Source organism: Megalops cyprinoides, chromosome 11 (genome assembly GCF_013368585.1).
Source record: "Megalops cyprinoides isolate fMegCyp1 chromosome 11, fMegCyp1.pri, whole genome shotgun sequence".
NCBI lineage: Eukaryota > Metazoa > Chordata > Actinopteri > Elopiformes > Megalopidae > Megalops > Megalops cyprinoides.
This window is the reverse complement of record NC_050593.1, coordinates 22,938,248-22,953,093: the sequence shown is the minus strand read 5'-3', so window position 1 is coordinate 22,953,093 and position 14,846 is coordinate 22,938,248. Positions and strand designations below refer to the sequence as shown.

The window sequence follows — 14,846 nt, the reverse complement described above, 5'->3', positions numbered from 1 at the left end:
GCCACAAAAAAAGAACAATTGTGATTTTTCTCAAAAGAATAAAGTTTCTTGATCTCTTGTTGACATTACTTTGTATAGCCATTTTTGCCTTCATATTCAGTTAAAAATAAAAACTGAGGAAAACATAACAATGTAGGTTGACCTGCCACAAGCCATGTCTGAAGCAGTGTCTTAAGCTGTGATGGGCTGGTTTGTGTACAATGAGAATTCTTATTGAACTTTAATTGAAGCAGCAGGTATATGAGATGTTTAAATGTATGCAGTTCCATGTTTGTACTATGAAAGGCAGAGAGACAACTGACTGTATGAATGTCATTTATTATTTTTGTGAGGCCAATACAAATCGTATGTCTACATGCTGTACTAATCATTGTAAATTAACTGCTGTTTATTTAGTCACAGATATCCCAATACTTTGCAGAGTGATTCGTGATTAAAGAGTTGGACAGATCATGTGAATGTTTACAGGAAGAAACAACACCCTTGACCTGTTACAGAAAAAGAATATGATGACTCCAACAAAAACAATTGTATACTGGCAGATAAACTGAGCAATCGGCAGAATGAAGATTAGTGACATTACTGCAGAGGGAGTGATCTTAGCAACAGTCTAGCCACCCTGATCTGTTTGAAAATAATACTGTACTGATACTGATCTAGAATGGAATATATTCTTTTTTTTTTTTTTTTTTGAGGGTGTAATTTTATTTTGTTGTGGCTGTCATTTATCGGATGTTGTCATTGGGCGTGATCCAGAGTACACTAGATAATTGCAGTAAATATTTTAATACAAGGGCTAGAATATAAATGACATTTGAATGGAGTGAAAATTATTAATGCTAAGAAAAGAAATGCACTTAATAAGCACGCGAATCAGTTTTTGTTTAAATCACGCAAATAAAAAGGATGAGAAAGAAAAGGTAGTAGAAGGGGAAAGACAGTAAAAACAGGTTGAACACAGTGGTACAAACGTTTAAAAGTTCTAAATCTATATCAAGAATCGCAAATGTAGCGAACTGAATCGGCGCGAGAACCATCAGCAGATTAATTTTGCAGCTCGATGCAGAGCGTAAAACCATGCACGGAAAATAACAGTAATCAACGCAATATATGCAGTCTTTTCGTGGAAGGGCGTCAATAAATTGTAATCTTGAGAAATCTGAAACACCAAAACCAAGATTCTTGATTTATTGTTTCTTTTCATTTCAAGTTTATTTTGCGCCTATTTCTTTGTCACCCTGACTCGGGTTATACAAGTATAGCTAAGATTTAAAACCCGACTCCTCAAGCTTTGAGCCGCTAGAGGGCGTAACTTCCTTGATACCCACGACTTTTCAAAGGGGCTTGCTGTGGTTTCAGAGAAATTTGCTGTAAAACTCTAGGAGCGGAATTGATGATTCAGAGTCAGTTGCAGTAGTTTTTAAGTTCTAGCATTTTCTTTTCCCATTTCAGTATTCCCTGCATCTAAACGCATTCATCGGACACCAGCAGAAAAAAAGTACGTACAATTACTTATTGGCTTTAAGTAGGTAGCTAGCCAGCTATGCTGTAGCAAGAGGTACCCATTGAAGTTTGCGCTGAAACGGGTTTGGCGATGTGAAGGTGAGAGCAACACGGATGAACAAGATAGGCGGATAGGAAGGTGTTACATGGCGAATGCAGATAACGGGCAGAGCGTATATAGCTAGGTCTAGCTTGTGTGAGCGACAGTTGTTGCAGTGGTTGATTTTTTTCCGCTCTGTTTAAATAGCTAGTTGCTTTTCGCCAGCTGAAGTTAGTTAGCTAGTCAGTTAGCCAAAGTTAGTTAACCAACTGTTTAACCAAAGTTTGCAGGTGAACCTGTTTCTAGCTAACTAGCTAACCGAGCTTCAAAACACAAACACAAAAAGGAATCTTGCTTGCAAGGTGACTACTTTGCACAGTTGGGTAACTTTGCATGTCACATTTTCCTGCAACACCTGCTAGAAGATCAGTTAATTCCAGCGTTGCATAAGGTAAAGTGTCGTTAATTAATTGTATAGCTAGTGAGCGAGTAAACGCTCTTGCAGTAAAACTAGCGTGCAAGGTAATATCTTTACTGGGGGAAAAGTACGTAAAGCTCTTAAGTGTTTCATATCCATTTAGGAGTTCTACAGATTTGGGTAAAGTTTAATGGTCATGACAGCTGACGTTACAGACATTTTCCTAGCTTCTTGAAGACTGACAAATTTTGCGTATAAGTAGCTAATAGGTCATTTTCGGTTGGTTACCTAGCTAGCTAAGGTTTTTGATCATCAAGTGCCATTGTTAATTTAGTTAACTAACGTTACACATTTTTGGGCAAAGGAGCGAACAGAGCTTGGATGATTTCGAGATGGAGTGGAGGGAGCAGTCGACGGTCAGCTGTGAGGCTGCCTTCTCGGAAGCCCAGAGATGGGTGGAGGTAAGCGCTGCTGAAAATGTGTACCCCCTTTAAACAGCTCTAACTTTCTGTTGGCTGAACTTGCCTGTGGTTTCTTTTGCTGTTTGTTTTTTTTCAACGCATGTCTCTGTGTGTTTGTTGTTTTCAGAGTTAGATGAGATCCGAGCTCTTTAAATAGCTAACAATAGCACACAGCTTTTTGTGCGGTGACATCATAGGAATTGATGTTCACCACCTGCATTTCCCTTCCCCTTTAAATGACAGTCAAAGTGTCCTTAGTTATTAGCCTTGGGGTACAGTAACTTGATTCACTCGCAATGCGCGCAGCTCCTCAGAGGTTCACGATGAAGTGCAGAAATGGACGTACGTACATACATATATATATAAATAAAATACATTTTGTTCACGCACGAGTGATGTTTTCGTTTATATTTTGTTTTAACACTGACTTCGAATTCATTGTCTGTGCATCTTGTATGCACAGCGATAAGGTAATTAAGGGACTTCCAATATTTCCAGCTTTAAATACTTAAAATATTTGTCGACGCTGTAGAATTATTCATTAAACCTCAGGATTCTGGTGGATTCCTCCAAAAAGCAGATGTTTGTTGCTGCGATCAGTTCATTTCTGCATGTGGCCAGCAGAAATGAACTGATCAAGTTTTGTGTCACTAACTGCTAGATGTGTTCTTCAGTTCGCACTCATTTCGCAAGTCATGTCGGGACCTGCTGGCTACTTCCATAGACATACTCGCAGAATAACAGAACTGGAAGAAGAGAGCTTAAAGTAGATAGATTTTCTGCATGTGCATGGGTGTGCCGCAATCTGTTCAAACCCAGAGGCAGATTGCACTACCATCTGCAAAGTTTGCTATTGTCGAGGAGATTTCAGTCATGCTTGTGGTGTTCTTGATAGGCGGTAGTCATTTCACACACTTTAATATTTCACTTTGCTGTGGTTCGTTGACCCTCCTTGAACTGATAAATAGAAATTTGTCTTCGTATCCATGTTCATGAATGAAAACAACTCAATCCCCTTTTGCATTATTCTTGTAATGGCTATATAAGAAAACGTAATGACTGGCTATTAGCATAATAGTGCCGCATTAATGAAATTGTCAGGGTCCTTTTTTATTGTGAGTTGTGTACTCTATTAAGAAACAAGTTTTGTTGAATGTGCTAATATGTGATAATATGTTAAGCAGACACTGAACTCTTTTTGAAATGTTCTCAACTTGTAAATGTTGTAGGATGAGATGCTAGATAACATTTTAATTGGGGTTAGGCATGACACGTACCATTTAGTGCCATCTATCATAGCCCATACAAGCTGGTTAATAATTTATGGAATGATAACTTTTATTATTCCCTCAAGCTCCAGTATGGAAATGAATGCTACCAATCCCAGATTACAAATGTTCATGTGTCTGCCATATTGTACAGCAGGCATGTTCTCAGTTCTCAGTTCTCAAGGGCCCACAAAGTCTTTGGGTTTTTGTTATTCTGTTGTGAAATTCAAACCATGATTTGAATAGAAATCTTGACCAGTTGACCAGGTGTAGAGTACCCATGTTAATCATGATGTATAAGTACTAACAGTGTAACAGAACCTGAGGTAGGCTGTAAACGATAAGGTCAAAGGTTTTGGGGCTTAATCAGATAAACAGTATTATTGGATTTTCAGTATCATTTATGATAGTTTGTGCCCTGATTTCAAGAAAGCCACACAGTCTTTGGGCTAGTACAGCTAAAGACAATTTGTGCCACCCTGATGTCACTCATCAGTAAAGTTATGTAAAGAGGTTTTCAAGTTGTGGCTGGACATATAACATGACATACTGTTCTAGAACAACCAAGATGTTATTGGCTGAAAACCTTTGAAGCTTTCCTGAGTCTCTGAGGGGGGACCTCACAGAACCCCACAGTCCAACATTACATGTGATGGTAGATCCTTTTTCTGTTGGTTGTAAGTTTCCCTTAAAGTGCATCTGGTGCTGTTCTCTGACAGGAACTGTTCTCTGACAAAGGTTTACCTTACCATTATCATTTAACTTGTTCATCTTATTGGAACTCTAAAATAGTGTGTTGGTTTTTACTGGAAATAAATATTTGTAAATTAGTTAAAGGAAAAGTGTTATTTTTGACATACTAAACATGCATCAAGCTAGTGGCCCTTATGAGTATGACACATAATTGCGTCAAATGTTTTCCCTGTGTTTTACATTCTCATGTCCTAGAGGTATTTTATACACCAGATCAGGAGGGAAAGCACATGAAATGACAACATTCAAAACAAAGCGGTTGATTGTAGCCAACAGTACAGCAATGCAGTGTACTCCGGCTTTAAGGGAAGGTTTGCTGTAGTGCCATATAGTGGTGAGGAGAAGAGAATGAGCTTGTTATGACAGTGTTCCTGGTTCAGCTCCCAGGTGGGGAACTGCGGTTTTACCCTTCACAAAGGTACTAAAACAGAATTGCTTCAGTAAATATTCAGCTGTGTAAATTGGAAATCTGTGAAAATGTAGACTGTTGCCCTGGATAACTGTGACTGCTCAGCAAATAAAGTATGAATGTTGTGTTGTGGCGCCTCTTTAAACCTGAAGCAGTCTAACACTGCAGTAGGATGTACAGTATGTGCAATGGCCGACAGAGTACCTTTCAAATAGTGGAAACAGCCCTTATAGCCGGCAAAGTGTACTTATTTTCCCAACTTTACTAATCAAAAGTGATGTATGATCATAGGTGTAACTGCAAACACATTCATTTGGCTCATAATCAGACAGACTCCCGATTAGACTCTACTGCAGGTCACAATTCATACTGAACTGTGGTGAGTCTCAGATGTGACCAGACTAGATCTGCCAAACCAACCAGACCTCTCCCCCTTAAAGACTCATTGGTAAGAAACTTGTAGTGAATCAGGCCTAACCTCTGCCTGATGTCGTCAGTGCTGACGTGCGGTTGAAGAAATTTTCCACGGTTATTTCTGTTTCTCTCTGCTCTTTTCGGTAAACCTTTAGTCCAAATTGTGTGCAGACCTTAGTGGTACAAAAAAGCCCCATTGTTGTCACTGGCGGTTTCCGTGCAGAGGTCTTTTATAAGCTTGTTTGAAGGGTCACTGATCCTGGCAGCAGTGTTGTGTCTCAGATCAGATTTGAACTGTTGCTCTTTTGGTGCTGTACGCTGGATGAGAAGCAGTCTTATTCTGCCCCTCATTCACCACCTCAATAGTGGGTCATTATACCTGTTAGGACAAAGATACTGTAAGTAGGACCAGGTTCATGAACGAATTGATTTAAATGTCATGTGAGCACAGTTGCGCTTGCATCTCCTTGATCAAGAAATTCAGTTTTAAAGTGAGCCTGATTGTACTGGAGCTTTCATGCTCCATCATCGCAAATGCAGTGGGCAAAATGATATCTGGATAAAGGACAAAGTCAGCTGGGTAGAATGAGGTTGCTATTTCCTCAGGCCTGGCCTGTGCCTTTAAGCGGCTGAATCAGCCAACTATTGTGCTTGTATCCGTGTTCAAAATTTCCTAGAATTTGAGCAGAATAATCTTCTTAAAGAATGTGTTGCATTATTATGAGGAGAAACATTTCAGAGGTCAGAGGATGTGCAGAGTATGATGAATGTGCGACACTGCAATGCTTTGCAGGACTCATCTTTTCATTTTTTTTATGGAAATACTTTAGGTGTTACTTCTGTATGTGATCAAAGAAGGCGATCAGTACCGTGTAACCACAGGCGATGTGGATTTTCATAAGCAGCTGATTTGCCCTGGTAATAACTTTTCACTTGCAAATTGCGATTCCCTGTCCCACAACTGGGTTTTATAGACGTGTGAAGCGTGAAGAGCACTGGGTCAGTCGAGGTTGACCAGCAAGCCTGGTATCATCTAGTATTTTCTCTTCCTCTGTAGTGCAGCCTCATGTGTTGCTGTGATATCAGGCACTCGTGTTGGAATATTAGCTGCCAGACTTTTTCCCTGGGCCTTGAGAGGAGCTCCCGGTGGGAGAGATATTGAAGGTAGTTGGTTGTGGGGATTAAAATTTTTGTCTTGTTGCTTATGGACAGACAATTACCAGTTTGCCTACCACCCCAAGAAGATGCAGTTTTTACAGCGTTAAAGAGCTAAAAGTGTGTTGAACTCAAGGTGAATCCCAAGTTTGTAGTTCAGATCAAAAACTTGACAGAAATAGGAGTCAGCAAGACAAACTCTGATATTCAATACATGTTTCCCAGTGTGTACTCCTGTTTTATACATATAGTAAACACTGGCAGTTGCTCATCAGCTTATTGTATGTTGCCAGTACATTACATTATATTACATAACATGCAGACACTATTATCCGGAGTGACTTCCAGCACAATAGAACATAAGTGTATCCATTCAATTTCAATGAGCAACAGTGTCAGACCAGGCTAATAACACTTCCAGACTAGTGAGTGTGAGCATAACACTATTCAAGCCCTACCACAAGTTAACTAGTGAAATCTAATAGAAGCCAAGTATACTATGATACAACAGTACCTAGAACACAGAATCAAAATACATCACAACACTACCCGTAAAATAATCTCAAATACTAGAGGTAGCAAGTTTTAGGGGGGGATTTAAGTGGGATCGTAATGTAGTCTGAAGAGGTGGATCTTCAGTCTGCTTTGGAAGATGCTCAGTGATTCCGCTGTCCTAACCTTTGTAGGGAGTTCATTCAACCACTGAGGGACCAGTGCAGACAAAGATTGTGTCTGAAAAGAATGACCCCGCCAGGTTTGAACAGTCAGTTGCCCCTATCACTCAGATGGTGCCATTCCTCTTGACAATTTCACAAGTGACATTTCTGGGTTCACCAGACACAGCAACTTAAGTGTAAATAAACCCGAAGAGGTTGATATTGATATGGCACTAAAGCTTAGGAAAGGCAAAGATGGACATTTGCTGACAATAATTGGGAGTGAACAAATTCATGTAGTGACAGAGTTCAAATACTTTTGAGTTGATATTGATCAATTCAAGTCATGCACCAGATCTAAATACACTTCACTCTATACTAAATACTAAAGTAAATATTGCGATCAAAACACTGTAACAAAATTGTTAGTTTAGTTTTATTTGCACATGAAAAACACTAACATTAAAATGCATAAAAGCTAAATAGGAAGCCTTATGGGTCTGACAATGAATGACCAGGTAATTATACAAATTAAACAAATAAGCAAATGAATGCAAAAACAAAAAAGCATGCAAAAACAAAAAAAGCATGCAAAAAGGTTATATAATCATAGAAACATGCATAAAATATTAAAATCTACATTATATGCAGACTAACTTAGAACAAGACAATAATTGAGTTGCATTCCTGTTGACACTAAATATTGCACTTAAAAGAGTCAAGCAGTCTGCCTTTAAAAATGATTCTGGGGTCAGTCACCATATAGAATGGGATACCTGACTGAGTGGAATGGTGCCTAGTAAGTGCAAAAGCCTCCAGGTTTTATAGCCTTGCAGTTTATACAGTCAGCTAGCTTGCAAAGTAAAAACCTGCAGAGATCTTATAATTTACCTTAAGTAGCTCTTGAACCTCATTTCAATGGCATGGTGAAAATAAAGTTAGCCCAGAAACACTGGCAAGTAGTTACGGTTAAGGTGAGGATTACATGGAGAAATCTGATCCTGGTACAGGGCATAGAAGTGCTCTCTCCGTGTTTACACAGCGACTGTCTGGACAAAGACATTCATAACAGTAAAAAGAATCTTGTACAGCTGTAATTTACTTTGGCAATTTAAAATATAGAATGACGGAATTATGGGATTTGGGTGGTACTTTTGACGAGTTTCCAACCAGGGAGCTGGAGAAAATGGCCAGGCAGGCTGTGTGTGTTTGGACATGCAGGGGAAAAACCCTGGCTTTGACTTGCATTTTCCTGGCATTTCATGGATTTTCTGTGGTTGGCTTCATACCATGGTTGCATACCATGAAATATTGTTTAATTTGTTATTGCATACAAATGGCTGAGACGGAGAGCAACCCAGAATGCATTTGGTGCAGTGTGGACTAAGCGTAGTTTGTAAGACTCTACATCATGTCATGCTGAGCTATACAAATGCATCTGAAGGTCTGATGTTTCTCTGAATGTAAACTTTCTGGATTTGGAGCAGCAGTGGACCGTGTGTTTGTTTAAAATAGTGCTATTTACGACTCACATGTTTTAGAGCCAGCTCATTCCGTTAAACCCCAAGACCATCTTGTACAGTTTTTTTCCCCTTTTTAAAGGAGCAAATGATGCGGATTTTCCTTGCTGCTGTGAATTCTCCTCCCAGCGGGGCTTTACAGAGCCTTAACACTGACTGTAACTAAACAAATATTGTTCTTATTTCATGAGGGGTGAATCTGAATGCTTTCACTGTTGACGGCGGCCTCTCGCACTAGGACACTGGGTCATTGTAGTGGCCCGCAGATCTTGGCAGGCGAACGGCAGAGCGAGTTTGCGCTGATTGCTCCCCTGCGAGGGAAAGCGGAGTGCCATTGGGCCAGCCGCTGAATGATTAACATGCTGTCAGACAGGAGGGCACACTTTATAGAGGTGGCAGTGCAAGGAGGCGGGGGCAGCAGGGGTTGTTAAAACAGAGGAAACGCTTTGGAATGAGTCACACGGAGACATTCCTTCGCTGGATTCCATCACTGTGGACCTAACAATCCATGTTACCCCCTGGACCGGGCCCGTCAGCCTCTTAAAGCAGGCATGGACTGTTGAGTGGGCCCACCCATGCTATTACGGCAGAAGTGGCACAAGGGCTGGTTCTTTCAACACAGCAAGAGTGCTAAACCCTTTTAACTGCTTTCATGATGTATATAAATCCACTTTATGCAGGGAAAGTGTTCATGGACTGCCTTGTAGCAGATTTCCATTGCCAAATCGTTTCTAATGCTGGACACTCTGGTAGTCCTTGAGAAGCAGAATGTTAATGATTTATTTTGTTAGAAGTTGTGGTTCAGCATGTCTACTTGCTTTTCAAAGCTGATTCTTTTTTGGCAGGTGCCAGACTATTGATCATTAAGCTCTATTGTAGGTATGGTGAATTAGGGTATTGATTTGCTGGATGATCATTTAAATTACATAGAGCCCCAACAGGGTTTCCAGTGAAATGACCCATGGGTGCATCGGTTTGTGCTCAGGTGGAACAGAATGTTGCTTACTCTGTAGTCCTCATTTTTGCTGATATTGTTGATTTCCACTATTTTCAAAAAGACCGTTGATGAAATTTTAGAACCTAGAAGCTGTGCTGTCCTGAAATTCCTCACTGTAAAACATCCAGAAACACTAAACCTTCCCTGCACGAATTTTAAACACTTAATCTAGACTAGTTAGAATGCCATTGTAAACAATTGTTGCCTTTCTCCAAGCATTAGGGGGCACAATGCTTAATGAGCTGGTTAAAGGTCATTCAGACATGTGCTGCCTGCTTTGCACTTCATTGCAGTTTGTGGTCATCTCATTTCGCCTGGTTCTAGAGGATATAGTTGAATTGCTGTACAATTATATACTCAACATTCTAGCCAGTGAAAGGTAAGGAAATGAAAGGAAATTTTATGAAAATGAACGTTTATGGATTTTTTTGTGAAATAAATCTTAGATTTCTTTATTAATTATATCACCAAATATCCCTTCTGTCTGAGCTCTGTTAGCCCTGTGACTGTAGTTCTATATCACATTATTTTCATCATTTTGAGGCAAACGATAGGAAGTGCAACAGAATAACTTCCCCTTGAAATGATATATGATCTAAGTGTTTGTGTTTTAAGGGAAACATTTTTCTTTACTAAGTTACTTATTTTTGTGGTCAATTCATTGTCTAATTTAGTTTTTTCATGCAGCCATAATCATTTGATCCATAGGTCATTGTTCTCAAGTGTCTCTGTTAAACTTGATATGTCCAAATGGCATTTACTCAGGTTTTTTTTTTTTTTTTTGCTTTGAATGCATTTGCTTTCCTAATGTTTTTTGGCTTGGCTTTGTCGTCTTGCCTACAAATCATGTACAGGTTAGCAATAGAATTTCTATGAATCATATCTTCAAACACAAAACTGCTTTCAACTGAAATAGACCTGCACCTGTTTCCAGCTGCAACCATGTTATTGTCAGCATATGAACTTGATTCTTATCACTTTCAAGCTGAGAAATTTTAAGTTTATTTTTAAAAATGAAATAATGTTTTTTTTTTTTTATCTGAGATTTGCCTAATGGTGTATTGTTCTGTCTGTTCTATTGGTATATTAGGTTATTCTTTATTTCATGTTTGTTTATTTTGCATTGTGGTATATATTGTAATTATAAAGTAACTCAACATTAAGTTTAGATGAAGACTGACAGGCTTGGGCACAGCTATGTTATGTGTGATTTGGTCTTGCCTCTCCGCTGTAGTTCACAATGTGAATGGTTAAAGTACTCTTCTGTGGCTTTATGGAAAATATGGTGCGCTATAATAAAACTTACCAAACCATAACCGCATTTCCTGAAGAACTGAGACTTTTTTTCTCCTTACAGACTATTTGAGGAAAGCCTATGGAATATTGGTTTCTGTCCTCACTTTTTTATTCTTGTTCTTCATAATTCGGGGCATTTCCCCTACCTCTCCATATGGGCGCAATCATTGTAAAATCTGAGGTGCAGTTAGCCATGGGCTGCATTCTGCATGTCCACACAGACAAAAGATGAGGGAATGCCCCATTGTCCCTGCATGAATGAACTGTGGCCTGGATCCTTGCCGCATTGTGCTAACGTATAACCTGTGGAAACTAAGGCCTTGGGCAGTACATGCGGGGTCCATCATCATTTCTGGAGTCGCCGCGAAGCCCAGCGGATTAATGTTTGTTCTGTTATTTCCTGACATGGAGGGGCAGAACAGTGAGTGTCTAGCAGTGTCTGGAGTCTGCGACATTCGTATTGGTTTAACTTGAACTGTATTGTTTGAAGGATGTTATGATAGGATTGTTATGATACACTATCATGAAAAGCAGGAAATGCTCCAAGGAAGCAGAACCTCCTAACACGATTCAGTCCACATTCTTTTGTGTATAAGCTAGTAGTGGTTTATGTTTGATGAAGGTCAAGTCTGTGCCTCTCAGGTTTTTGCTGTTTCTGAACAGTGGCTACATTTCATTTATACTGGCGCCCTTTCTGGCTTGGCTCCTTACTGACCTGATACTTTGAATAGTATTGTGGGATTACGAGCCTACCAGTAGTAATTTAAAACATTGTTGTTTTTTTTTTTTCCTTTGCCTGCTGACAGTATTGTCTTGGGATCATAGAATGTGAAATTTAAAAATAGCATCTTATAATCTGAGCCCTTTAGCTTTTAAAGAACGTTTCAGTAAAATGTTTAACTGCAGAAAACAGTAAAACAGAAAGGTACAATAGTAGCTTTGGTCCTCAGTGCCATTTAGGAGACACCTGGAAGTTGTTTGCTTTCATTTTTGTAAACTGCATGAAATCAGGTAATGCTTTATTTTATCTTGAAAATGGAATACATTCAAACTAACAATTGGATTTGCTGCCTTACAGGTAATTTCCTGGCTGCATCAGTTAAGCTCTAAACAAAAATTACACATTTGTAATCCAGATATAAAAGCTATTATGCGTTTTCACTTTGTACATGTGTTCTCTAGGAACGCGGTTTACCCCTTTTATTAGTGAGGTCAAACCGAATACTCGTTAGCAAACAGTCTATGCTATGTTGAGCCTATATCTGTGCCAATGGAAAAAGCTTAAGCAGCAGCAACTAGTATCAGTGGCTGAAAAAAGGATTTGCCTTAATGTATGAATTACCCTGTATTTTATTTCATTTTTCAGTATTGAACCCACTGTCCGAGTAAAGAGTTTTCACTGTCCCTTGTGAAGAACATGCGAGACAGTTATTTGCATGAACACTATTTGTGGCACCAGCAAAATGGAAGGAGGGCCAGTGCATTCCCAGGTTCTTCAGTTGCAAGCTAGGCAGTAACTACAGGAAACTAAACCACACTTCAGTTTCTTCTGTAGGCAAAAGTATTTCATATGGCCTCTAAGAAATCAACACACTGAGCCAGTCCATTATTGTCAAAACCATAATTGGCCAGATTTATATCGGCACGTAGCACAGACTGGTTGGTATGACCTTCCACTGGCAACCACATTCTGTTTTGAAATAAAGCACATTCATTACCCAGGATTACAGCAAATCTAACACGACATGTTCAGAAGTGCTGTGCGCAGAGCAGCTCGACGCTCCTGAATTAGTGGTCGCTAATGAGGCTGCATTCTTGGGCAATAAATAAAACACTGTGATGTGAGAGGATCACACACTGCCTTATTATGGGGGCAATATTCTGCCATTTGCCTGTTGAAGGGGGACATTTCAGTGTTTCTTCCTTACAGTTGGTAAGTTTTGTGATTTGGGTATTCTGAGTTCACTACCTCCACCACTAGGGGGAGTGCAGGTTATGTTATCGGCCCACTGTTCTTGTGTTTGTCGATCAGTGATTGCCTGTTTGTTTGCTTGTTTATCTTTGAACATGATAACTCATAATGTACATAAACAGATTTGGGTGCAGCTTAAAAAATTATTACCTGTTAGGTAAAAATTTAGTTTTTGCTCCACTCGATCCACGGTCATAAGACCAAAAAAAAAAAAAAGAAGCTTTTAATCAAACTGTCAAAGTGATGCTTTGCACCCAAATCGTGCAGATATTCTTTAACTTATTTAATCAGTAACACCTCTTCACCCAACCAGCGTATAATCTTGTTAGGCATGTTTCTTATTGTTGTTTGTTTGCTGTCATAACAGCTGTAAATCAGTTCTACAGAGTGCCATTCAGTAGAATTGAGACAAGTTGTCTCATTCAGCTATGTTGGTTATAAATCTACAAGGTTTACTTTAGGTATAGTCAGTATATGCCCACAGGAAATGGAAATTATTTGAAAAGCACCATACCACAGATTAGAAATCTTTGCAGTAAAACTTCTGAAAACTTGCATGATGTGTATACAGAAGAGTAATTCACTTTTCTGGACAAAAATTCAAGGGAAGATGACAGGCATTCAAATATAACACCAGGGGTCAGGATTTCACATGTCAACACAGGGAGCAGCAGATGTCTCCCATGCTTGCACAGTATGGACCTGTGTGGGTGCCAATAATGAATTTCTGTAATTCAGATTCTGTTGTGTGATCCACATTCTCAAGCTCTCACAGGTATTGTATGTCTGTGGGCCCCGTCTGTGTCTGTGCCTCTTTCTCAATGTGTCTCTTTGTCTGTAGCGCCTGTGTTTTATTTTGGATAAATCTGTAGTGAATGCTGTTTGTGGTTCAAGATTTTGACAAATTGTTTTGATTACACAAAGGTCATTTTGGCATATTTGGCATTAATTGATTAAGAATCACATTGACTGTCAGAGATTCTGATGCTCACCAAAAAAATAAAAGTGTTTTAAACCGAAGAAGCAGATTTGTTTTGTTCTAAATTCTCATCTTTCCTTTCAAGGTTAAATGTCAAAGATGCAACTAGCTGAAGTATGTGTTTATGGTCTAAAATTAGCTATTGGCTATCACAGCAGTTATTTCAATACAAAGTAATCTTGTACAGGATCCTATTTCAAAATCAGTTTGCATGTCAGTATCTCACCTAAACTGCATGCTTGGGTAAGGGGGTTGGGGTGCTGGGGGGGAAGCCATTTTGGAATGAAATTTAAAACCCCCTTATGTAATATTAGTTTTTTTATGCTATATGTATTTCTCTGTTGTTCATGGCAAACCATCGAAAGCAAGATAGCCATCAAGATCAGGAAAAATGTAAAGGCAGATTTCATACAGAGCTGATATATGATATAAAACCAGACCTGTTGAGAAAATGAGAGTGCAGGTCCACTTGTCTGTTTTAAATGTTTTAAAAGGTGGGATTTATTTCTATTCCATTATGCAACAGATGAAACCTGTCCTTTGAAGTAGCACTTTAAAGGCAGGCTAACAATGGATGAGAACAAGTCCCGACTGATCAGTCAGTCGTTGCTGGTTGCTCTCTGCACAGCCAGTCCAACCTGTTTCCCATTCTCATCCATTTCCAGGGTGTGGAGGGTCCCCTGGGAACAAACCATCATTTAGGATACTCAACAGTATTTAAATTGGGTAAAATTACTGCTGCATGGATCTCACAAGAAATGGAGGAATATTGATTCCTCAGTTGTGCATGTTTACATTACTTTACATTACATTCATTTAGCAGACATTCTTATTACAGCCCAAAAGAACATAAGTGTATCCATTCAAGCTGAATGGGCAACAGAGCGGAATGAGCAACATGTGTCCGTGTGTGTGCATGTGTGTGTGGTGGGGATTGCTGTAGCAGTTACAATCATACTGCATGATGGTGATGTTTGTGTCAGTTATGCATGTATGTTGTTTGTG

The 14,846-nt window shown here is 39.3% G+C and overlaps 1 protein-coding gene across 1 annotated transcript in view; it reads left to right on the top strand.

The window, feature by feature from the left end:
- The first annotated feature begins 1,358 nt into the window (after nt 1-1,358).
- Nucleotides 1,359-14,846, top strand: part of lmo7a (LIM domain 7a) — a 66,295-nt gene continuing 52,807 nt past the window's right edge. Inside the window, exons 1-2 of the mRNA XM_036539974.1 lie at nt 1,359-1,498; nt 2,326-2,422. Coding sequence (XP_036395867.1) covers nt 2,354-2,422 — 69 coding nt within the window. The 5' untranslated portion in view covers nt 1,359-1,498; nt 2,326-2,353. The remainder of the gene's footprint in view (nt 1,499-2,325; nt 2,423-14,846) is intronic.